The sequence below is a fragment of the Frieseomelitta varia genome, unplaced genomic scaffold, assembly GCF_011392965.1.
Source record: "Frieseomelitta varia isolate USP_RPSP 00005682 unplaced genomic scaffold, Fvar_1.2 scaffold_255, whole genome shotgun sequence".
Lineage (NCBI taxonomy): Eukaryota > Metazoa > Arthropoda > Insecta > Hymenoptera > Apidae > Frieseomelitta > Frieseomelitta varia.
The window spans coordinates 483,736-507,465 of NW_025109985.1; the positions used below are offsets into that span (position 1 = coordinate 483,736).

Below are 23,730 nucleotides of genomic sequence, written 5' to 3' on the forward strand. Positions count from 1 at the left end.
AGGAGAAATTTCTTGGAGTAAATTGGTAGCACTGTAGGTAGCATACACGTGAACGAAGAAGTTTTGTGCTATGACGTGAATTTTGTTTGAATGTTTCGTTTTATAATTTATAAAAATGTTAACTGAACCGAAGTTGACAAATACGTCAAAAAATTTTGGCAAGCCGCCAGAAAAGCAAAACATCGTAAATATCTGTGTTAACTTCACAGTTGATATAATAACCTTAATTGTTTATTAAATTCCTTTATATATTTCAGTTGTTACAAAGTTTAGGAGTTCCACATATAAATTCTTTCAACTACATGCTAGAAGATGGTTTGTCTGAGGCTATTAAGGATAATCCGATTGTTTACATTCACCTGCCAAATAAAGACAAAGTAGCATTATGGATCGAAGACATATCAATTCATCAACCAAGCGTACCATCTGGTACGATTGGGGTGAAGAATCATAAGATTTATCCGACAGAATGTAGACAGCGAGGATGTACTTACAAAGGAAAACTAACAGCTAGATTGGGATGGTCTATCAATAATAAAAATCAAGAGACTCTCGAAAGAGATTTAGGAGAAATTCCAATTATGATTAAAGTATGTAACGTGATATGTGAGATATATAGGTCAAGCACAATCATATTTTGTTTGCATTTAATGTTGCAGTCTAATAGGTGTCACTTGAATAAAATGAGCCCTAGTAATTTGGTTGCTCACGGAGAACATGAACAAGAATGGGGTGGATATTTTATTATTAAGGGACTTGAGAGAATTATAAGAATGTTATTAATGACAAGAAGGAATTATCCCATTGCTATTAAAAGATCAAGCTGGAAAGCTCGTGGCATACAATTTAGCGATCTTGGTTTACTTCTGAGAAGTGTACGAGATGACAACACTACAGCTGTATGTATGATTCAGTAGAAGTTTAGTTGACAAATTTAGCTATGTTGCTAATGTATTATATATTTTACAGAATAATACTCTGCATTACGTAACTGACGGCTCAGCGAAATTAATGTTCTCCCATAGAAAAGTTTTATACTATGTTCCACTGATTTTGATGTTAAAATGCTTGGTTGATGTTACCGACATTTTTATTTATAACGCACTAACAGCTGGATGTGAAGATGATTTATATTATAAAGGTTGCATTTTAAATATGCTAAGAGCTATACACGAACAAGGTTTAAATAGTCACGAAGAATGTAAAGCTTATATAGGTAGAATGTTTAGAGTAAAACTTTTCGAATTACCTCAAGATGCCACTGATATAGATATTTGTGACTTTATAATTAAGTAAGTTTAATTAATACATTGATGAATATACATATATGTAAATTCATGTCATTAATATATGTCATTTTTAGGCATTGTATAATAATTCATCTTAACAATCCATTAGATAAATTTTATTTACTCGCATTTATGACAAAAAAACTATTTGCTCTTGTAAATAATAAATGTGCCATAGAAGGTGCTGATGCCGTGATGATGCAAGAATGTTTACTAGGTGGTCATTTGTACTTGCAAGTATTAAAAGAAAAATTATATGGTTGGTTGATTGGTCTTAAAATGGGTATTTTGAAACGCGCAAGAAGCGCCGGTAATAGATATACTTTAAGCGTGCGTGAGTGTTTTGAAAACTAATTTGAAGATTATAAATTATAATTATAAATATTAATTTAACGTAACTGTTATTGTATATGTGTGTAGAGGAAATGCTAAATGTAATGAAACATGGAAACTCGCTAGAATCACAAATGGAAAACTTTTTATCCACTGGAAACTTGAAATCGTCAACAGGTTTAGGATTGATGCAAAATTCAGGTCTCGCGATCGTCGCTGAAAATATTAATAGAATGCGATATATGAGCCATTTTCGGGCGATACATAGAGGCTCCTTTTTCCAAGAAATGAGGACTACAGAAGCTAGACAATTGTTGCCAGACGCGTGGGGTAATGATTTGCTATATTTAAACAAATTTCGCTTTACTAATACAAGAACAATGTGTTGTAGGTTTTATTTGTCCTGTACATACGCCTGATGGTGCACCTTGCGGTCTTCTTAATCATTTAACAATGAATTGCATCATTACAAAACATCCCAGTCCAAAATTGAAAGCTAATATTCCTATTATATTAATGGATCTTGGAATGATTCCACTGTCAATTGCTGATAATTGGAAAAACTCCTATGTTGTAATATTAGATGGAAAATTAATAGGATTAATAGACGAAAATATAATTTCAAGAATAACAGACAAACTACGATTGCTTAAGATAAAAGGACAAGATGTAATGTCGTGATTTTTCAATTCAATACAACGAACTTTTCAACGAATTTCCTTACTTTGTCATTATGTCGTAATTTACGTTTTCGTTAAGGTTCCATTTACAATGGAAATAGTACTGGTGCCAAAGAAGAATGTACCAGCACAATATCCAGGACTGTATTTATTTACAAATGCAGCTCGCATGATGAGGCCAGTAATGAATTTAGCTGCCAAAAAAATGGAATACATAGGGACTTTTGAACAAATTTATTTAAACGTCTGTGTTACACCTGAAGAAGCTTACGAAGGGGTAATATATTATTTCTATATCATCCTTCTGTTTCCAAAAATTTTGTTTCCTTTGTTATTCTGTTTATTTATAAAAATGTTTTTTTTACTATTACAGCTGACGTCACATCAAGAATTGTCAAAGACGGCTTTCTTAAGCAATTTGGCAAGTCTTATCCCAATGCCAGACTGTAATCAAAGTCCACGAAATATGTATCAGTGTCAGGTAAACGCATGCGGTATCATTCAAATGTCAAAAATATCATTGTGCAATCGATTTCAAAATTTTTTAAATCTAATTTTCATCTAATTCAATCGTTTTCTAGATGGGGAAACAAACAATGGGCACCCCATGCCATACATGGCAATTACAATCCGAAACTAAATTATACAGATTACAGACACCTGCAACTCCACTCTTTCGGCCAGTGCATTATGATGAGATTAATCTTGACGATTTTGCTATGGGTATTAATGCAATAGTTGCTGTTATTTCTTACACAGTAAGTAGTAAAGAGTAAAAAGTAGCAGCAGTCAAATGTTAATTATTAAATTAATGTGTATAAAATATTAAATAAGTATTAATGAAATACTCACTTAACATTAATAGTATTAATGAAGTAGTGAAATCCCATTCGAGAAAATGATATTTTGTATAAATTAATTTAAATATTTTCAAATATCAATTATTAGGGATATGATATGGAAGATGCAATGATTATAAACAAAGCAGCGCATGATAGAGGTTTTGCACATGGAATGATTTATAAGTCTGAATTCGTAGATCTGAAAGATCAAAAAAGTTACTTTGCGAGGAATCCTGATAAACCTGAGCTCGCAGAAAAATTAGACGTCGATGGTCTTCCTATATTAGGTACAATGATTTCGGAAGGTGATGTCTATTATTGGTAAGTCGTTCATTGTTATTAGTATTTATAATAACAAGTAATAATTTTTTAATTTTATTTAACGTGAAATATATAATAATTTTGTTTTTATTAGTTATTACGATGCAGATCAATCAACATATGTTACTGGCAAATATCAGGGAAAGGAAAACGCTTATATTGATGCTGTAAAACTTTGTGGAACATTACATAATCATATTCCACGTAGAGCTTGCATCACTTTTCGTATTCTAGTAAGTAAAATCTCTTGAATTGATGTTTGTTTTGAATTTTCTTCGGTAAAACATTTTGTATTACATTTCTAATCGTGCTACTTGTTCTATTACTTAATGTAGAACATTGTGCATAACAATTTCAAATAAGACTTTTGAATTTTACAGCGTAATCCAAACGTTGGAGATAAATTTGCTTCGAGAGCAGGTCAAAAAGGTATCTGTTCACAAAAATGGCCTGCAGAGGATCTACCATTCACAGAAACAGGTCTAATCCCAGATATTGTATTTAATCCTCATGGTTTTCCAAGTCGTATGACAATAGGTAACAGAATTTAATAGTCAAAATATTTCCTCAACTATTTAAATACTACATGTAACTATTTAATTTATACGTTTAATAGCTATGATGATCGAATTAATGGCTGGAAAATCAGCAGCCATACATGGATTGGTACATGATGCAACATCGTTTAGGTTTAATGAGGATGAAACGGTTGTTGAATATTTTGGTAAATTATTGGAGCGCGGCGGTTATAATTATTATGGAACAGAAAGAATGTATTCAGGAATAGACGGAAGAGAAATGACTGCTGATATATTTTTTGGAATAGTACATTATCAACGATTACGTCATATGGTTTCGGATAAATGGCAGGTTAGCAGGAAAAATTAAATTCTTTTCGTGACAAATAAAAGTTTCTCATTTTCAAATTTATCTAGTATTTCACAATTTTTACAGGTAAGAAGCACTGGTCCGATCGATGTTTTAACAAGACAACCCATAAAAGGTAGAAGAAGAGGTGGTGGTGTTCGATTTGGAGAAATGGAACGAGATTCGTTACTATCTCATGGTTGCTCGTTCTTACTTCAAGATCGTCTTTTCCACTGTTCGGACAAAACTACGGTAAGTCCATTTAAGTAGAGGATCATTCAAACTCAGGTAACGTAATAATGTCTGTTACTGCACTGGATATTTTATGCCAATATCTATTTTAGACAATCAAGTAATCAATTTGTTAAATAGTAGTATTAATTTACTATTATTTTTATATTTCACATCTGAAATTATATTCAAATTGAAATATATTGTAATTCATATGAAAATAAGAAGTGATCCATCATTTTTCTGGTACAATTAATAATATCTTAATCAATAATTAATAATAAATCAATGTTAATGTTTCAGACTTTAGTATGTAAAAAATGTGGAACGTTATTGGGTCCAGTAATAGAAATGGCTTTAATTTCATCAGGATTAAGTGACAAAACAAGATGTCGCCTTTGTGGCGATGGTGAATCTGTCAGAGAAGTTGAGATACCATATATTTTTCGATATCTTGTAACGCAGTTAACATCTTGTAATATAAATGTAAAGTTATCATTTGCCGAAAAATAAGAACAAGTAAAAATTTAATGTGCACAATTCTGTTTTTTTTTCTAGTGTTAATAATACTTTATTTTTTCTAACATTTCATAAACATTTTACTTACAAATTCCATTAACATTCTACAAATGTCTTCATCCCGCTATTCAATACGTTGTAACAGTTATGTACATCTTCCGATTTATTAAATTTGATAATATCGTGAATCGAACGCTTGTTGGCATATATATTGCTCTTTTGTCTCTACATATAACTATATTAAAACATAATACAGAACTTTTTTTTTTCGATTTTTATATGTAGTGTAAAATACTGACAAATAAAAGCATTTAGAGGTAATATGAAAACAAAGACAAAATGTACAGACTTTAAGTGAAATTTACAGTTGTAAAACTTACATAGTTATTTAAGCTTTCGCTGGGACTTGTGCTCCAGGTTTTGCTCCTGGCGCATTTGTTCCAGTCTGTTCTTTCTCCAGTTGCTTTCCTAAATACTCCCTGTAAATAAGACACCAAAAACTTTATATCAATAAATGTCATGACAATTTATATCAATATATGTTAAAATATATGTTAAAACGATTTACAAATTTTTTCTTACATGCAGACATTTCAATTACGTACCAATTGTGTACCATGAGTTTTTGAACGGCGAGGAGAGCTTCATATCTCACATTAGGATCTTCATGTCCTAAAAGTTGCATCACTCGTTGTTTACCTCCAAGTTGTTCTATTATACTGGAATAATTTCAAAAATGACTTTAGTAAGTTATTTTTCAACATTACTTTTTTGCAGACAAAATAAGTTTCACTGAACGTACTGTTTACCACGTGGATAATGCCTTACGTATTCTCCTACATCGAAGCTAGCTACGCTGAGAACTAAGGGGTCTTTGCTAGTCTCCAATAGATGTACCAAAATACGCAGCAACTCATAATTCTTTTCATTCAATCGATTTGCATTTTCTCGCCAGAATTTACCAGATTTATGAACGGGAGACCATTCAAGGCGTCCCGACTTTACTTCGGTCGAATACTCGTCAAAAGAGCTTAAATCTTGAACGGATGCTTGTAATTTGTCATTTAAAAATTCAATATCATCGGTTATATCTTCGTCGTCGAATTTACGTTGTCCAAGAATCGAAAGTTGCTTCAGTACTTTACATTGTACCATCGCGATACAATGTTCTTTGGCAACTTGTCCATCCTCTACTTTCTCAATAAGGTTCTGTGGAATATATGTTGAAAAGCAAAATAAAAAGTTTTAAAACTACGAAATGATTAATTAATTGTTTTATTTTTTTAGTAATGAATTTTTGAAAATGCAAAGTTTAAAGTGCCTGCAGCATTTAGATAACTTACTCTAAATACTGCTAAAATAATGCGAGTTACTTTCTCCTTAACGGAATCACTTAATATGTCCGCTAAAATAGGAATAACACTAAATCTGGAATAAAAGTTTAATGATACATTTTTAATGTTATAATTTTTTAAAATACAAGTATAAAATACATGTATTACATACTTATTCATTTTCTCTGCAAGTAAAGGATTGAAAGTAAGTACCCATATACAAAATATCAGTTGATACTGTACTTGGAAATTTACTCTGCCCGTCAGAACACTCAACAAGGTAGAAATTCCATCAACAGACACGAATGCGAAACGATATTCATCTATGCGAAGCATCATTTGTAAACAACGTGCCACAGACTGAATGTATTCATTATTCTGAACAGATACCAAGAGACATATAGCAAATTAAAAGAAATCATTTTAGAAACCAGATGCAAATACATTAAGTAAAAAAAAAGAAAATCTGTTAATTTACACTGAGTTTTAGTTGATCTTTTAACCATGTCAAGTAGAATTGGAGATCTGTTTTTTCCATTAAATCATGGCTCCAACAAGCAAGTTTGGCAATAATTCTAGATGTCATATTCATTATAAATCCATCTTGTCTATTTAATAAGTTTAAGAAAGGACCCCATACTGACTCACGTTTACGGCTTGAATGTTCTCTGAAGATTTCTACCCGACTACGATCTTCCTAGAATTTAAATACAAACGTTTGAAAATATTTAACAGAAGAAAAAACATACTTATATAGTTTATATTATAATATACAAGTGCAAATTTGAATAAAACAATTTTCAATAGTCAGAATCAAACTCTTCTATATATAATTAATAGATTTGGATAAATACTATTTCAATACAATTTGATTTATGATTCAATATACCTGAAGCATATCATCAATCATTGTAAGAATGTACTGAATAGTTTGGTCTTTTGAAATATGACCAAGTAAGTTAAGAAATGTTTTTGCAGCTTGATGTGGATTTTCCTTCAGTTTTCCATCCCGAACACTAGCATCATTTGTATCAAAAGCTACTATAAAATCATAATCTTCCTTAGATATCATGTGAGACCTATAAAAAATATGTTGCTTTTAGTTACCATAATTTTTTATACACTTTCATAAAGTAAAAATCTTTTTTTGAGGAAAAATATTTCAAGCTAGTATTGGCAGCTATGAATTGGCAGCATTTGAAATTGGCATTAATCTCAGTGTTAGAACATATTATAAATATGTTAGAAATACTTTATGAAAAAAATTGAATCATCTTATATACGTAATATTACGTAAGAATTATATTAATTTATGTATATACAATTTTATGGATTATTCGTACAAAGCAAAAGTTGAAATATTTATAATAATAATGTTATATCAATATTTGAAATGATGCTCTTACTGTTGATACGACTGCCATTTGATTTGCTGATTTCTAATATCAGCAGCTTGTTGCTGAAGAATACTGGTGGCAGCAAGCATATCTAAAATATTTGAAATATTACTGTTATTTATTGTTAACAAATAATTCTTGATTATACTAGGGTAAGACTAAAACAATACAAACCTCTGCATTTAAAATAACAACTTAAAATGTAACAAATATAATATACAATCAACGAGGACAGATTTATCAAGTAAAAATAAACATTACCAATTTATTTAGAGAGAAATTCCCTTAGAAATCGTTACAAAAAGAACCCGCTGTTTTAGTACAAAAAACAAAATTTTTTCAAATAACGTATACAGTACAATATTGGCTGTAGTTGTCAATCTTACTTCTCATTGGCAATCTTCATCTTTTTTTTTTTTAAGAAGACAAAAAATTGAAATGTAAATAAAAGCAATATTATGTTTATAAAACGCATCGCAGCATTGGGAGGGGCAATGTCAAATTAAGAAGCAGGTATGTATATTCAGAAAGAATTACCAATTTTTTCATCCGGCAAAGCCGGTATCATTTCTTTGATGTTGACGCGATCAACCATTTTTGTTGCTATTCCGTAACTCCTGTTCCTAATGTATTAGACGTGATGTATTAATCGAAGTATTAAATTGTATTTAATATTTCAATTGCAGAGAAACGAAGACCTGCTGTCATTGATTCACACCTCCCTCGACACCCGAATCACAAGACCATTGCCAACTTATTCAAATTGGCACATGAAAATGTCCCTGCAGACAATAAAATTTAAATGTTACTAGCTATTACTGACAATGGGAGAATAGATATATACGTACATATGTTGTACGAGAAATTTTGTTTCTCACGTGATGTGTCTAATTGCAAGAAAAACGAGATATTGGTAATAAAAGTTACAAAAGTTTACAAACTATTACTTTAAGATTAGTTTTTACTGAAACACTATCGGCAAAACGGTAGAATATATTTGTTCTTGTCACAGATTATTGCTTTTCTTGTTTAATAGCTAGAACTAAAGTAAACTATTGATTCTGAATGTGGAACGGCTTATTCCTATTAATTAATGATACTCTTACAATTATCGTATACAAAGCGTATACGAGATAACTAAAAGAAGCTTAGACGCAGTACTCGTACTGTTCGAAATTAATTAGTTCCAACCGCGACCGATAAGTGGCAGCACTTGTTCTGTCGGTAAAAACGGGAAGTATTACCAATGGTAATGCTTTGCAATAAAGACATATATGTATATGCACGATAGAGAAGGCAGGTAATACAAAGCAAGAAAGATACGAGAAAAACAAATGTATTTATGGTAGATTTATGACAGACAAAGAGAACGATAACGTGGGACAAAGACAGAGATACAGATTAGTTCCATTGTTTCAACACCACGCGCCGCTAGTGCTTCAGTGTCCGTAAATCAAGCAAATTTTAATTCGTGAAAAATATTAATTAAAGCGATTAATTAAAATTTTTTCATTGTAGAATTTCTCTAGAATTAAACCCTTCTTCTATATTCCTTCTATATTCTGTTTAACTTGTAAAGTGGATGAATAAAGATTTACAGATTTACAGACCAATCAAATAGATCGTGCCACTCCTCGTCATCTTTTTAAGACAGTATCACAAGTCATAGGTGGAAATTCAAAAAGTCTAAAATTTGATTGTGCAAAGCTCTCATAAATTAAAATATTCCAACTGTATTAACGGAGTAACGAATCATGATTGAGTCCTCGGAGAAAATACAAAATATTTACGAGGAACTTGATAATGCAGATCGTATTAATTACCTAATAAAACAGGTATTTGTTTTATTCATGTATCTTTATTTTCGATTTGTACAAAGTGAAGTTGTATCTACAAATCAATATCTCATGTGCGTAACATTTCATATTGTTGAAAGTTTGCGGAATTGAAAGAAAAGATCTGCAAACAAAAAAAGGATCGATATTATTGGAAATCACACTTTTCTACTTTATTGACGAACATTTGGGCAGGGCAAATCAAGTATTTGGAATTGCATAAAAAGGAAATCGACCTTAGAAACAGAATATCGGAAGTTACAAATATGGTTAAGCTTAGACAACAAAAATTGAAAGATTTATCAACTAAAAGAATGGTGTATTTTACAGAACAATGGTACTTTTACTCTTTTTTCTTTCAGAAGAAGAAATTGTGTCTGATTTAATTAAATGACAGTTTCCACGCCCACTTCTATTGAAGTCTTTCATTAATAAAATTAGCAATTACGACAATGACGATGATCTTGTGAAAATTCTGTTTCATTCTAGCGATAAATACCGAATTAAAAGTATAACGTTTGCAAATAATTTCTTACACGCGCAGAAAAAATACGTACGTTCATTCATATATCTTATTTTGTAGATTATAATTATACATAAATAAAAGCATTTAATATCCCCTCTTTTAGTCAAATCGAAATTTAAACAGAGAAATTCGAGAATTTCGAGAAGAATATCAAGAAATGTATAACGAAATGCCAATACTTGCGAAAAAATTAGAAAATTTAGAAACACTGTGTGATTTGAACAAATTAAGTTCTGAAGAAGCTGAAGAAATATCGAAAATTAATCTCGTTTTGTCGAGTATAACGTAAGTGTGATTCATCTTTTACTGAAGTTTACAATTCAGATTTATTTTTAATAATTATTTGCTTCCTATGTATAGAAAAACTAACACTAGTAAATTATTGCAACTTACATATGTTCAAAATACGCTAAAAAAGCTAGAGAATGAAATAAAACAGAAGAAAACGACGTTTAGTAGTCTCCAGAAATAATTAAAAATGTAAATCAATTTATATTGTAACATTAAAATATATTAATATTAAAATTGAAAGTCGTTTATTTACGCATATATGCACTATTATATTGTGAAGTAGAATATTAATGTAAAATAATAATGCGAATTAAATATTCTGTTTGAACCTTTTATTTATTGCCGTTATCTCTTTTCTAATTTGCCCTTTTTCTGCAAAAAGATATTTTTTTATCAACATTTTAACATGACGTGTAAACAAAATCGATCGCATCGGCCGGTTTAATTTCGAAGAAAAGTATTCCCGCGCAAACAGAGGAAGCGTCAACCGGCAACGATCATTGGTTAGAAAATTGAATTTATCAAAAGCCGGTGTACTGTTGTGTTGTTTGAAGATATTTTTCTGCAGATTTAGTGTGTATATATAGATATATTTTTTTTCGAAACGAGAGTGTACAACGGAATTTTTACGACAAGCCGGTATGGAACTTACGGATGACAATTTACTTACACTCAGTGAATATTTGAAGCATACACTTAGCCCCGACGTAAATGTTAGACGGCCAGGTGAATATAACCTTTCTGTTAACCAACAATTTGTTACTTGAAAATATTTTACGTGCAATATCGCAAACTCTCGCGTGTATTCTTGTTTGCAGAAAGATTTAACCTTTTTCTTTAATAATTTCAATCACAATCCATACGATCTAATTCGCCTGATTTTTTTAGAAAGCTTGACATGTGGACGTTCAATTCAATATTTTCGGAGTAGATACACTCCGGTTAAATTTGTAGAGAGACTAAAAGAAGAAATATATTTCCATTTCGCTTTTTGTTTTTTTCTACTTTCTTAAAAAGTAAATAATAATATTTGTATTAATAATAAAACAATTTGTGCAATATTATTATCAATTAAAATCTGCAAAATATGTAAATAATAAGTTGTAATTTTAAGCTTTTTACTTTAATTTTCTCACGAGATTCATATAAAATATTATCTGTACGTTTATACTTTTTTTTATGTCTAAGTTGATTTGCATATATATGTATATTTGTATTAAAATGTAACCTTAATTATTTGTTTTATATCCTTTAATAAATTATTTGTTTTGTATGCTTTAGCCGAAAAGTTTTTAAAGTCAGTTGAAGTAAATCAAAATTATCCGCTACTTCTGTTACATCTTGTGGACAAGTCTGAAATCAATATAACTATTAGAATTGCTGGTGCAGTTGCATTTAAAAATTATGTAAAACGTAATTGGAAAGTGGTAATTATTTATGTTATTTATAAATTGACATTTATTATTTTATTATCTGCAGTTTATATCTATAGTTGTTTACAATATTACAATATTACAATTACACCCAGGGAGAAGATTCTGTGGATCGTATACACGCGCAAGATAGAGATGCTATAAAAAAATTAATTGTTAATTTAATGCTGCACTCTCCTGATTCGATTCAAAAACAATTATCTGATGCTGTCTCGATAGTTGGAAAATATGATTTTCCAAATAAATGGCCAGAACTTATTGACCAAATGGTTGAAAAATTCAATACAGGGGATTTTCATGTTATTAATGGTGTATTACATACTGCGCACTCGTTATTCAAAAGATATAGATACGAATTTAAAAGTCAGAGCCTATGGACTGAGATAAAATATGTATTGGATAGATTTTCTAAACCTTTGACTGATTTGTTTGTTGTAAGAATTTTATTTTATGACTTCTTCTTTAGTTATGGTTTATCAATTGCTCCTTCAAATTCTTAAATTTTGTTTTAGGCTACAATGAATTTAATGCAGGTACATGCAAACAATGTAGATGCATTGAAAGTTATATACAGTTCTTTGGTGATTTTGTCCAAGGTGTTTTATTCTCTTAATTTCCAAGTGAGTAAGAGACATTGTACATGTGTATGAAATTAAATTTTTTTTTTACTAAAGATATGCATGCTGTATTTTTAGGATTTGCCAGAATTTTTTGAAGACAACATGGCTGTGTGGATGAGGAATTTCCATATTTTATTGAACATAGATGTCCCCTCCCTACAATCTACCGTACTGTTACAATTTATTATTATATTTTTTTTCCAGTAATATGTATATGTTACAACGTTTGACCTATGCATAGGATGAAGAAGAACCAGGAGTTATTGAACAATTAAAATCACAAGTCTGTGACAATATTGGCCTTTATGCTCAAAAATATGACGAAGAATTTCAACCATACTTACCTGAGTTTGTAACTGCTGTGTGGAATTTATTGACATCAACAGGACAACAACCGAAATACGATGCTGTATGTAAATTTAATATGTTTTATGTATGTTGGAATTATTCTTAATGATTTTTTTGCATTTTTGCAGTTAGTTTCAAATGCCTTGCAATTTTTAGCAACAGTAGCTGACCGTGCTCAGTATAGAAACTTATTTGAAGATCCAACCACTTTGAGTAATATTTGCGAAAAAGTTATAATACCTAACATGGAATTTAGAGGTAATTACTATAAATGGTATATTTATCGTACATGTTTTATATGACTGTTCATTTATATGTAAACAAAATTAATATTTTATAGAAACGGATAATGAATTATTTGAGGATAATCCGGAAGAATATATCAGGCGAGATATTGAGGGTAGCGATGTCGATACACGAAGACGTGCTGCTTGTGATTTAGTTAAAGTACTTTCTAAATATTTTGAAGCAAAAATAATGGAAATTTTCGGCGCCTATATACAGGTAAATAAAGGAAAACATGCAAGCAAACTTGACGTATACATAACATTGCATTTTTCCTAGGTAATGTTGCAAAATTATGCTGAGAAACCAGCTGAAAATTGGCGGAGTAAAGATGCTGCTATTTATCTAGTTACCAGTAGTGCAAGCAAAGCTCAAACTCAAAAACATGGTGTTACACAAAGCAGCGAGCTTGTTTCATTACCCCAATTTGCAATGCAACATATCGAACCAGAATTGGTCAAATCAAATGGTACGCGCTGTTATTAAAACTACTAGAATTTATTATTCATCAAGTCTCTAAAAATATTTTGAAAACAATTGTTTAATATCGTTTTCAGTGAATGAATTCCCTGTTCTTAAAGCTGATGCCATTAAATTTATAATGACCTTCAGATCGATATTGCCAAAAGAAATGATAATTGGTAGTCTACCACAATTAATTAGGCATTTAAGTGCCTCAAATATCGTAGTTCACACATACGCTGCTTGCGCGATTGAAAAAATACTCGCAATGAAAGGACCTGATAATACACCTTTGTAAGAAAATTAGTAATAATGTTAAATTATAATATGAAATTGAGGCTTACAAGTCAACTTAATAGAAGTATTTCAATGCGTATATTTTCTAAGTCGTCAAATTTTATGTCTAGAGTTAAAGTAAATGATATATCGCCACTGACATCGGATTTATTAAAGGGTCTATTTGTGTGTTTAAATACACCTGGCTCAGAAGAGAACGAATACGTAATGAAAGCTATTATGAGAAGTTTTGGTATTCTACAAGAGGTGATTGTACCATTTTTAGCAGATCTTCTTCCAAAACTTACAGAAAAGCTTGCCGTCGTATCTAAAAATCCAAGTCGTCCCAACTTCAATCATTATCTCTTTGAAACATTTGCTTTATCAATTAAGTAAGTATGAGTTATATAAAAATAATGAAATACAAATTAGAGAAAGAATTATAAATATTTTATATACTTCCAGAATAGTTTGTAAAACACATAAAGTCGCTGTATCATCGTTTGAAGAAGCACTATTTCCAATTTTCCAAGAAATCTTGCAACAAGACGTTCTAGGTAAATTACTTTATTTATTTGTTAATTCTGTTACCAATTTTTTCTAATCAACGTTTCTCTCATTCAGAATTCTTACCGTACGTTTTTCAAATTCTTGCTTTACTTCTGGAATTACGAACGACTCAAGATATGCCAGAAGCATATTTGGCCTTGTTCCCCTGTCTATTGTCATCCGTGTTATTTGAACGCCAAGCTAACATTCACCCATTAAATCGATTATTAAGAGCTTTCATTAGCCATGGTGCACATCATATAGTAGCGCAAGATAAGACAAATGGTTTACTAGGTGTATTTCAAAAATTGATCGCTTCAAAAGCCAATGATCACGAAGGTTTTCTATTGTTACAAAGTATCATTGAACACTTTGCACCGTAAGATTCCTCACCAAAGACTTTTGTTATATTGCATTTTGTTTATCATTTATGTTATTCATAATATTGATTTTTAGGAATATATTGGAACCATATATGAAACAAATTTTCATATTACTGTTTCAAAGACTTTCATCTTCGAAAACGACAAAATTCGTAAAAGGTCTAATCGTATTTTTTGCATACTATATTATTAGATATGGTTCAAATAATTTGGTTACAATTATAGATGAAATACAGCCTCGGTAAGTTTCTTTCCCATTGAAAAATCTAAAAAAAATTAAACATGTAATTAAAACTGATTAATGCAAACGTACAATTATTATTTAATTAATTGCAGAATGTTTGGTATGGTTTTGGAACGTGTACTGATAGCAGATATGCAAAAAATATCGGGCGATATTGAACGAAAAGTAACCGCAGTCGCAGTGTCGAATTTACTAATCGATTATCCAACGATGCTAGAAAGGCCATACAATACATATTATCCTCGTTTATTAACGACGTTGGTAGAATTTTTTGAATTACCACAGGATCAGACTACATTAACTGAAGATAATATATTCCCAGAAACTGAAGATACACCTGGGTATCAAGTAGGATATAGTCAATTGCTTTGTGCAAAAAATCCCCCGAAGGATCCTCTGGAAGGTACAAACACAAGAATAATTTTATCTTATTATATTAATTTTAATTATCCGTTTAATACATTTTAATGAACAATTATTAAGTTTTTGAGAAACCAAATAAGTTTTGTTCTTTGATAAGCAGCTATTGGTGACGTACGTTTACATTTAGCACAAGGATTAGCGAGATTATCGCCGAGACAATTACTTAGTATTCTCGACCAAATCCCAGAACCTAATGCAAACCATTTGAGGGGCTATCTCCAAACGGTTGGTATTACCGTTGCATAATACGAGCTAGATGTCCGAGATAGACTAAAAATTCATCTGATTGCTCGGAAAATAAACAATATTGAATTGAACAAATTATAACGAAGGGGCGAAGAAGAAGTTGCTTCTCCGGTATCTATGTTATGAATACCCACGTGACTGAACATTGTATCGTTCGTCTGTCATGCAATTTGAACATTTCAAGAATTATTTACCATTTTCGTGTGAAATATTGTTCAGAGCCTGTGACTAGGAATTATTAAACAAGAAAAAAAAAAGAAAAATGCTAAAACTGTAGCACAAAAATCACTGAAGATAATCAACTGCTGCATATTATTTATATGTAAAAACATTCCCAAGGAATTATTTAAATCACTTTTCAGATCAGCTGTTCCCTTGTTTAATAAATATGTGAATATCCAATTACGTGACGTATTGACTAACGTGGCCTGTGGGTAAATCAGTCGTTGAATAATTTTTAAACTTGAATGTACAATTTTTAATGCGTACTATATCTCTGTAAAGATTGTTGAAGAAAAATTTTGATCGCATTTTATATTTCAAAGAAATATTTGTTTCTACTTTCGTTCCCTATCATTAAGAGATTAAAGAGAGAAAGAAATTCACTTGTGAGGTCTTCCATGAGTAATATATGATACGTATTGTAATATATCTATACAAATTATACAATTACAAAAGAATGAAATGAGACAACTTCCAATAAATGCCAACAAATAGTTTACTGAACTTTCCAGTAAAGTATAGCAGCTGTAGAATGTTCTACAGTGATAAAACTAGCATTTGAATAACGTTAACGATAGTAATATCAACGAGTCGACAAAGAAGCGATTCTACATAAAAAAAAAAAAATAGAGTAACATTTTTTCATATAAACTTTCGTTTAATGAAGAAAAAAAAAAAGAGTGAGCATTAGCCAAGTATAGTTGGACGTAATCAACTTCGGTGGAACAAAACTTTCTTAACACATGCTTTCATTTTTAAGGAAATGAAATTTGCAAAATCAAGTGGGGATCCGCGTGTTTCAAATAAATTTCTAAATACAAATCGGGCTTTAAATATATCTTGCTTTTTGTCTTATTTTCTGCTATTTATTTATTCGCACTCGGCCAATAATAATAATAAGCTTACATGTGCGACAAACAAATTATTTAATTTATGATTTCACATAGTATCGCGCTCTTACTGACTGCGTTGCTTTATCATTAGTGGATCCTTTTATCATTTACATAACGAATTGTCAATATCAATGTAAGAGGCAAGATGAGTTACAATTGACACTCATTTCCGTGAAAATCGAGTTTGCAATATCGAGACGTTCGATAGTGTCGAAAGACTGTTACACGTAGAAGTTACCAATCTGTGTTCACGACTCGTTGTCAATGACAGTATCATGGCAGTATAGTGTCTGATGTTTTTCACATAGCAATTGACGTGCACTTGCATTAAGCAAGTAGTTAGTGAGGATATCTAATAATATACAATGGCGAGAATAATTCTACTGTGGTTATTGTTTGTTGTATGTTTGATTCACCACTCGTTAGGGTTTTATTTGCCGGGTCTGGCGCCGGTGAATTATTGCAAGCGCGGAGAAACTTCTGAAACGTGTAAAGTACGTATAAAAGAAATTATCGTTGAGTATATTAAGGATTGGTTATGATCATGCTCAGTTTATTGTAGTTTTTTATTCCTCTACCTTCAAACTTGTGATATTTATAATATTTACTTAAATATCACAAAGAATTAAACGCACTCGTTGCGTACTTTCTTATTGTATTAATTAAGGAGTAATTTTTTATAATTGCGAGTACCTTTCGTGACACGTGACTCATAGCAGAAAAATTGAGTCAGAAAAGGTTTCTGACAAATATTCAATTATTCGCAGAGTATTGCAGAAATAGTCTCTGATCGAAGTTACATAAACGCGCACTCGCGTACTTTCACATTTTAATTTGTATTCAATTTTAGGATGATGTGTCAGCTGTTCAAATATGCGCGTTACAAATGTTTGAAAATATAATACTGCTTTGGTTTTTGGTTTGGTTTTTAAATATTCCTACATTTTTAAGCTCGTATTTATCGCATTCGTTATAACTGTTACATACGTGAAAGTTTGATAAGAAGTTATAAGTAATGTACAGTGTATTCGTATATTACATTAGTATAATTTATACTTCAGATTTATTTTTATTAACGTTACTGTTTTTTCAGTCTGAAATCAAACTGTATGTAAATCGTCTAAACACTGAAAAATATGTAATACCGTACGAGTACCATCAGTAAGTTTTCATGAAATGTATACAATTTACAATCATATTTCCTAATTTTGTACGAGTTTAAATTTTTATGCTAAGAATTTTTTCTTCAGCTTTGATTTTTGTCCTTCCGACGAAGCTCAGAGTCCTGTTGAAAACTTGGGACAGGTTGTTTTTGGAGAGCGTATAAGGCCTTCTCCTTACCAGGTATGGTAAAAAAGAAACTTCAAAATTGTTCATTACATTTGGTTTTATTTACTTTTATAATTTTATGCACTGACTGTAAGAAATAAATGTTGCATTCTCAAGCTCAAGAAGGAATATCATTGGGATAGCAGGATCTGAGAATATATCAAAGAGTTTGAGTTTACCAAGTTTTTAAGTAAAAGTTGGGAGATTTTTAATTTTGTATGTTGTTATTCTGTTATCTGATTCAAACACTTTTTGTTTCCAAATATTGTTTTGCTTTGTTAAAATAACTACTTAAAAAAACTACTTAATTGAACATTGACAAAGTTACACACAGTGTGCCATGTTCTGTAACTTTGGTCACATAGTTAAGTTTCATGGATATTTTAGATCTTAATATTCGTTGCATTTTATTTTATCTTTAAGGACACAATCTGAAGGTTTCTACTCGTCATATGTTACTTGTAATTAATATCTTTAAATTACAACAATATGTGAATAAAGTCAGCATTTAAAGAATATCAAAATAAGTAACATGAACTTAAATTTTATGTTATACTTTTAATCTTACCTTGTTTAAACTTGTGTATATCACATTAAAATTCTTTTTCTTAAATGCATGTATGTACACGTTATTCTATATATATTAATCATTTATTTTATTTGTCTTTGGAACAGTGATCTAATACATAAGATAGTTCATGAGATAATGATATAACTTAAAAATAGTAGTTTCAGATAACAAAACAAATTTAAATATTTTGTTCTTTCTATATCAATCAAATAAATATCAATGTAAACGAGTAGTAAAAAGAAATTAGGTTTAAAATTTATGTTTTAAATGTAATATACGTATGCGAGGAAAATGATATAAATTATGTAAATTTTCAGCTAGAATTCATGAAAAATGTTAAATGTGACACTGTGTGTAAAAAAACATATCATGGAGGAAACAGAGATTCAGAAAAAAAATTGGAGTTTTTGAAAAAAGGAATGGCATTTAATTACCAGCATCATTGGATAGTTGGTAATATCTTAATAATAGAATAGGTTGAAACATAAAAGTATTGTCAACATTGCCATGCTAACTCACTCTCTTTCTTTAGATAATATGCCTGTTACATGGTGTTACCAGTTAGAAGACGAACGACAATATTGTAGTACTGGATTTCCCATGGGATGCTTTTCTCGAGAATCGAGATCTCAAATGGACACCTGCAGTATTAATGTAAATTTACTATTTCAGGAAAAATTACTTAATAGAGGATTTACAATATTCTTCAAATTTATGAAAAATATTATAAGTGTGCACGAATCCGAGAATATCAGGAATCGAGTATTCGAGATCGGGTTGGGAGATGGGGATGGGTTCCGAAAATATTTTAAGATTCACAGACATCGAGATTCTCGAGAATTTTCGATAATGCGAAGCACCTAATCCAATATGACATTTTCGGATTCTCGCATACCCCGGAGAAACTATATAGTAATGAAATTAATTAATATTTTCTTTGTTAGGGTGCATATAACAAACCAAAAACTTACTATCTATTTAATCACGTAGACCTTACGATCACGTATCATAGCGGTGTTAAAGAAGATTGGGGATCCGCATTTAAAGAAAATGGAGGACGTATAATATGTAGGGACTGAAGTATCATTTTTACATTGTCAAAATTTCAGTAGAAATTTTTACTGACTTGATATTTATTTTCTGTAATAGCTGTTAAAGTGGTTCCTCGTAGTATTAAACATACTCCAGGTCGTATTCCTGACTGTGAATATAAAGTACCATTAGAAATACCACACGGTGCACTTCCTTCTGGTCAAGAATTATCTGTTATTTATACATATTCTGTGACATATACCGTAAGTAATAAAATTGAGAGATTAGGCATAATTTATACTTTGATAGTAATATTTTAAATTAAAAAAATTTTAATTTCAGGAGAACAGTACAATTAAATGGTCATCCAGATGGGATTATATTTTGGAATCTATGCCACATACAAATATACAGTGGTTTAGTATCCTTAATTCATTAATAATTGTTTTATTTCTTTCTGGAATGGTGGCCATGATATTGCTTCGAACACTGCACAAAGATATTGCGAGATACAATCAGGTACACTAAAAGAATGCTATTTTTAATCGTTACAACTCATCAATTTCTCCTTCGCTTTATTTTAATTAATAAGTTTTATTTATTATTTCAATTTAATGTATTTGATTTTACTATATCATTTGTATATTATTATTCAAGTGATCTCTCTCCCTCTGCTGCCTCTCTGATTATTTCATTAATTAACAAGAATATACTACGCGACGTTTTGTTCTGTTTTATGTCATAAAGCTATGATGTTTCCTTGTCTGTGTTTCAATAACGCAGGCTTCCTTCCAGATAGAATCAGGAGAAGACGCACATGAAGAATTTGGCTGGAAATTAGTTCATGGTGATGTATTTCGACCTCCCCGCAAAGGAATGTTACTATCAGTTTTACTCGGATCTGGTGTTCAAGTGTTTTACATGACGCTTGTAACGCTTGGTAAATTTTTTGAATATACACGTGTAATATAAATTTGTGTTTTGCTGGATTATAAAAAGTACAAAGCAAATATTTTCATCTTATATTCCAGCATTTGCATGTTTAGGATTTTTATCTCCAGCAAATAGAGGAGCTCTAATGACTTGTGCTATGGTTTTATATGTTTGCCTTGGAGCCACTGCTGGTTACGTATCTGCTAGAATATATAAAAGCTTCGGCGGTGAAAAATGGAAATCAAACGTATTACTCACATCTATGTTGAGTCCAGGGTAATACGATTTATTTATTAAATATATATAAGTACGTAATAAATAAAAATCTATGAATTAGCCACGAATACCTACTAAACAAATCATCACCACTGTTCTGCAATTGCTACAACCAAGTGTTATCAACAGATAGATATTTTATGAATACAGAAGATTTGAGACGCAAAGACAAGTCTAACATAATGTACCTAAACATAATTTTGACATACAAAGATCACGTTAAAAATACTTTCGCCTATTTAAAAGAATCCTAACTCTATTGCGGAATCTAGCAGCGATAAAACGTAGAAAACAGCTAAGCACTATATGTTGCTAATGATCTAGTAATCAATACTAAGCTGAAAGAAGATAATTAGAAAAATCTGTGAAGCTGCAAAATTTGAAAATTGCCATGAAAGTTAATAATATTTTGTCCTTTGTCTTTTTAATAATTTAATAATTCATCCTTTCTTAATAAGTACATATCTACTTTATACGTATAATATGAAATCATTGATCTGAAAACAAATTTAATAAAAATAAGTTTGGGATTAGCGTATAAAAAATATTATTTAATTTTATTGAATTTTTTATTTACAGAATCGTATTCAGTTTGTTCTTTATAATGAATTTAATATTTTGGGCAAATGATAGTTCAGCCGCAGTGCCATTCAGCACTCTTATTGCTCTTCTAGCACTTTGGTTTGGTGTATCTCTTCCATTGACATTTATTGGAGCTTACTTCGGATTCAGAAAAAGGGTAAAAATCTCCTTTATCAGTAAAAATAACGTAGAATCTTTTTTTCTTATTTGAAACATTTTTCAAGTTAATTACTTTATTAAAACAATAAAAATAAATGGTCATACTTCAGACAAGAAATTTATTAGTAATGAATTTTATTTTAGTCTCTGGAGCATCCTGTAAGAACCAATCAAATTCCTAGGCAAATACCAGAGCAAAGTTTTTATACTCAACCAATACCTGGAGTAATAATGGGTGGTGTTCTGCCTTTCGGATGTATATTTATACAATTATTCTTTATACTTAATTCTTTATGGTAAGTATTATATTTTCAAACATTAATAATCTTAATAATATTATAATTTATCATTTCCATTAATTGATTTTTGTTAATTCTAATTATTCACACTTGTTGCTAATTTAAATGTTCTGTAAATTTTAATTTTTAACATTTAAAATATTCCTCTTTTTAAACTGTAATTAATTTTTCCAGGTCAAGTCAGGTTTATTACATGTTTGGATTTCTCTTTTTGGTATTTGTTATACTTGTAATTACATGTTCAGAAACGACGATCTTACTTTGTTATTTTCATCTTTGTGCAGAGGTAAATAAATAATTCTTTTTTCTAGCATTTTGATTTTTCAGAATAAATATGTCTATTAAAATTATTTTTTTTTTAGGACTATCATTGGTGGTGGCGTAGTTTTTTAACATCTGGATTCACCGCGTTTTATTTATTAGTCTATTGCATACACTTCTTCATGACTAAATTAGAAATAGAAGATGCTACGTCTACGTTCCTTTACTTTGGTTATACGTGTATTATGGTTTATCTATTCTTCGTTTTAACAGGTAAGATATTTGTCTCTTCCTTGCTAACAATTTATTCATTTTTAAATAATAAATTGTACAATTGTATTAAACAGGATCGATTGGTTTCTTTGCCTGTTTCTGGTTCGTGCGGAAGATCTACAGTGTCGTAAAAGTCGATTAATGTATCAGATGTGATATCATCAAAATAAACTGAGTGTGGTATGAATAAAATAATAGTAAGAATGAATGGTAATTGATACCAGACTTGGGAAAAAATTAGTTTCAACATACAAGCATCGAATTCTTTTTATGCGCAAATATTTTACTATCAACTTATTTATTATCTCGAATATTGATATTCCACGCAGTTAAATATTCCAGAGACTACTTGTCGTTTATACCAATAATTGTAAAATAATAATTATAAATTAAATATAAAAATACTGTTTGATAATGATAATAGTCATAATAAATGTTTGCAAAAACTTGCATTTATTTTACAAAATTTTCAAACGTGTATATTTGCCAAAATTGTTTTTATATATTTCGTTGTTTTTCAAAACAGGCGCATAAAAAGGATTAAGAATCAGGTTATTCATTTGATCAACTATCTGAAAACCGACGAAATGTTTGAAATCTATCAGCATGAAATTGATACGCGTATTGTTAACTGCAGTAAAGACTCTGTAATTGTTCATTTGTAAAGAACTTAGTGATGTATTATTGAAGATGCATGATAATGTAATGATAAAATTTTTAGTTTTAGTTTATTTTCATTAATGAATTATTAAATCTTCATTAAAAACTATTATAACTTCCTTATTATAAAATTTGATTATTTATTTCCTGCTTGTTGTTCTCTTTTGTATTTGTCATTGTCGGCAAAATATTGAAAAGCTTAAAAACCAGATAATTATTCCATAACCAATTTTCGAACCCATATAGAGTCTTTATTGTACTTCTCAGTATGCGTTCTTTTGATAACGATATAAGTATATCAAAGCTATGAAAATACGTGTATACATGTTACAAATGAATTGTGCAATGCAAACGTAATGTATAATTATTAGATACATTTGTTTACGATAATAAACTGATGAATTAAAAATATTAATCAACAATGTAAATAAGAGAACTTTTTTGTCTCGCAATCGTCAAATCGTATCTTTCAAATCTTCTGAATTACAAATTTGGATTGTAATGTA

At 30.2% G+C, this 23,730-nt stretch overlaps 5 protein-coding genes across 6 annotated transcripts; 4 read left to right on the forward strand and 1 right to left on the reverse strand.

The window, feature by feature from the left end:
- Positions 1-22: 22 nt before the first annotated feature.
- Positions 23-5,094, forward strand: LOC122528723 (DNA-directed RNA polymerase I subunit RPA2). The gene is made up of 16 exons (XM_043654135.1): positions 23-184; positions 258-590; positions 660-899; positions 970-1,292; positions 1,364-1,623; positions 1,710-1,952; positions 2,014-2,291; positions 2,382-2,579; positions 2,676-2,783; positions 2,884-3,060; positions 3,251-3,465; positions 3,560-3,698; positions 3,846-4,002; positions 4,082-4,335; positions 4,420-4,584; positions 4,867-5,094. The coding sequence occupies exons 1-16, from the start codon at positions 116-118 to the stop codon at positions 5,074-5,076; spliced, it is 3,369 nt and encodes a 1,122-aa protein (XP_043510070.1). The 5' UTR covers positions 23-115; the 3' UTR covers positions 5,077-5,094.
- Positions 4,373-8,566, reverse strand: LOC122528664 (V-type proton ATPase subunit H). The gene is made up of 10 exons (XM_043654027.1): positions 8,351-8,566; positions 7,823-7,904; positions 7,306-7,495; positions 6,895-7,113; positions 6,589-6,794; positions 6,426-6,510; positions 5,885-6,291; positions 5,688-5,801; positions 5,171-5,561; positions 4,373-4,667 (listed from the first exon to the last, which is right to left on the reverse strand). The coding sequence occupies exons 1-9, from the start codon at positions 8,406-8,408 to the stop codon at positions 5,471-5,473; spliced, it is 1,452 nt and encodes a 483-aa protein (XP_043509962.1). The 5' UTR covers positions 8,409-8,566; the 3' UTR covers positions 4,373-4,667; positions 5,171-5,470.
- Positions 8,567-8,696: 130 nt separating this feature from the next.
- On the forward strand, positions 8,697-10,646 carry LOC122528704. Its single transcript, XM_043654094.1, has 6 exons — positions 8,697-8,726; positions 9,414-9,648; positions 9,750-9,985; positions 10,138-10,201; positions 10,278-10,459; positions 10,535-10,646. Exons 2-6 carry the CDS (start codon positions 9,568-9,570, stop codon positions 10,644-10,646), a joined length of 675 nt encoding a protein of 224 aa, XP_043510029.1. The 5' UTR covers positions 8,697-8,726; positions 9,414-9,567.
- Positions 10,647-10,974: 328 nt separating this feature from the next.
- On the forward strand, positions 10,975-16,282 carry LOC122528726 (exportin-2). The gene is made up of 16 exons (XM_043654146.1): positions 10,975-11,191; positions 11,747-11,892; positions 11,994-12,332; positions 12,411-12,518; positions 12,594-12,686; positions 12,760-12,927; positions 12,995-13,124; positions 13,207-13,370; positions 13,431-13,620; positions 13,709-13,907; positions 14,021-14,281; positions 14,355-14,446; positions 14,514-14,817; positions 14,895-15,062; positions 15,158-15,468; positions 15,589-16,282. The coding sequence occupies exons 1-16, from the start codon at positions 11,107-11,109 to the stop codon at positions 15,732-15,734; spliced, it is 2,904 nt and encodes a 967-aa protein (XP_043510081.1). The 5' UTR covers positions 10,975-11,106; the 3' UTR covers positions 15,735-16,282.
- A 698-nt stretch (positions 16,283-16,980) lies between these two features.
- LOC122528730 (transmembrane 9 superfamily member 2) lies at positions 16,981-22,761 on the forward strand. 2 transcript variants are annotated; one of them, XM_043654156.1, is made up of 15 exons: positions 16,981-17,343; positions 17,943-18,010; positions 18,100-18,193; positions 19,067-19,202; positions 19,282-19,403; positions 19,694-19,817; positions 19,899-20,044; positions 20,124-20,300; positions 20,565-20,721; positions 20,813-20,990; positions 21,570-21,729; positions 21,876-22,027; positions 22,205-22,316; positions 22,393-22,564; positions 22,639-22,761. In XM_043654156.1, the coding sequence occupies exons 1-15, from the start codon at positions 17,215-17,217 to the stop codon at positions 22,704-22,706; spliced, it is 1,995 nt and encodes a 664-aa protein (XP_043510091.1). In that variant the 5' UTR covers positions 16,981-17,214; the 3' UTR covers positions 22,707-22,761. The 2 variants fall into 2 exon arrangements, with proteins under 2 accessions (XP_043510091.1, XP_043510092.1); XM_043654157.1 differs by having other exon boundaries at positions 16,982-17,343; positions 20,577-20,721.
- The last annotated feature ends 969 nt before the right edge of the window (positions 22,762-23,730 follow it).